The sequence below is a fragment of the Pteropus vampyrus genome, unplaced genomic scaffold, assembly GCF_000151845.1.
Source record: "Pteropus vampyrus isolate Shadow unplaced genomic scaffold, Pvam_2.0 Scaffold355, whole genome shotgun sequence".
NCBI lineage: Eukaryota > Metazoa > Chordata > Mammalia > Chiroptera > Pteropodidae > Pteropus > Pteropus vampyrus.
In genome coordinates this window covers 371732-373552 of record NW_011889136.1, presented here as the reverse complement: position 1 = coordinate 373552, position 1821 = coordinate 371732, and the positions used below count along the sequence as shown (strand labels likewise).

At 60.0% G+C, this 1821-nt stretch overlaps 1 protein-coding gene across 1 annotated transcript in view; it reads right to left on the bottom strand.

Annotated features, from left to right (window-relative positions):
• Positions 1 to 1821, bottom strand: part of LOC105304826 (transient receptor potential cation channel subfamily M member 1-like) — a 56355-nt gene that overhangs the window by 25612 nt on the left and 28922 nt on the right. Inside the window, exon 14 of the mRNA XM_023522694.1 lies at positions 210 to 461. Within this exon, the coding sequence (XP_023378462.1) occupies positions 210 to 461 (252 nt within the window). The remainder of the gene's footprint in view (positions 1 to 209; positions 462 to 1821) is intronic.

Sequence of the window (1821 nt, the reverse complement as noted above, 5' to 3'; positions counted from 1 at the left end):
CTCTGCTCCGTGTTGAAAGCTTATCCATCAGGTCCCTGCCACGTGTGTGCGCGCATCCACAGTAGTCCCTCGACTCATGTGTGTCCACTGGATTCCATGAGGTCACTAACCCGCAGGAGGACTGTCTATCTTAAAGCAAAAGCCCTTCCCGTAAGACCCCCCCGCCGGTCCCCGCCCTCGCCACGGCTCCCGGCGGCCTCAGCACTAACCATCTTTCCGATCATCATCACGTAGGGCCCCAGGTACTTGTTGACACCAAAGATGTCCAGGACGCGGATGTACCAGAAGATGATGTCCACGCAGTAGATGACGCGGCCGTAGCCCATGTACGGCTGTCGCTGCAGGCGGAGGGCGGCCCCCACCAGGAACACGCTGATGGCCACCAGGTCGGTGATGTTCCAGTACTCCTGAAGCCACACCTTTATTTTCTGGCTGAGCTTGCCTGGTTCCGACATGAGGATCTGCAAACAGATGCGGGGGCGCAGTGAGCAGGGCCGGGTGCTGAGCTGGAAGCCGCCGCCTCCGAAGCTCAGACAGACGGCTCTGGCGGAACGTTCTGGGGCATCTGGCTCCCTGCCCTGTCAGGCACCTCTAAGCAGCGGGCTTCTCCGGGGAGGAAGAAGCCCAGAAAGGGAACGGCCTGGGATCCTCTGTTCTCGTGGGTTCAGCGTGGCCCAGGCTCTCAGGAAGTGCCCCCTGAACTGTGTCTTCCGGCTGCAATGAAAGCCACTGCCTCTCGAGTTTTCCCCCCTAAGTCTCTGGACATGTGCCTGTCAGTCAGCCTGTCCTCCAGGAGGGTGGTCTGGAGCGGAGATGTCCCCGTGGGTTCCCGGTGGAGGGGACACAGGCGGGCTCCGAGACGCCGGTGTGCACCTTAGATGTGAGAGGTCAGGGGCAAGTTAAACCGGATTTCATCCTATTTAAGGTACTACCCTTCGAAAAATCACCCCTGATTAAAAATCACCACTTCCTCAGGAAAATGGAAAGTGTTTATCAGCCGGCATGCACAGGCACACACGGGCGAGTGCCGTGGGCTGGGGGCCTCTCCCTTAGTTAGGGGGACGCTGCGGGAGTCCCAAGGGCCCCAGGGCTGGGATGGGTGCTGGCTGTTCCTCGGCCAACGCAGAGGGATTTAATAGTTTAGCAACCCATGCGCGCCACCCGACGGCTGCCCCCTTTCCCGTGACTGGAGGGCAAGGTGGCATCGAAACAGGGTCCGAGCGCGTGGACGGCACCCAGCAAGGGCACGGTGGCAGGCCCCTGGGGACCGGCCCAACTAGACAGAGAACGCTGGACTCGAAGGGGCGGGTCCTACAGCTCTGGGCCAGCACGCCTGCCTCCCCAGGCCCTCGGGCCCACGGCATCCAGCCCGCTCCGCCCGGGAGGAGCTGCCAGTCACGTGTTTTCAGCGAAAGGGTCAGTAATGATTACAAAACCGTCATAGTGGTTCCGTATGGGTGGGAGAAAGAATATGCCTTCCTGAGGGTGCTCCTCCAGTTCAAGTTCATGTTTTCTTGGATGTAAGCTTTCTCCTTATAAACGAATAGGAGGAACTCAAACTCGCAGGTAACGTTAAAAGGCGCCCGGCCTACGCTTCCCCTGCCGCCCGCAGAGGCCACCCTCTCGGAGCTGCATGTTAATTTTTAGTCCCCCGTCATGTGAATCCTCTACGAGACGTGTCTGTCCGTCTTAACGCTTAGTTGAAACTCTCGTCCACTCAGTTAGTGGCCTGCCCAGATGCCACGGATGCGTCCACGGGGTGGTGGGGGGGGTCGTGCCCAGCCCCCACCTGCTGCCTTGGGGTCGCTTAGCAGGTGCCAG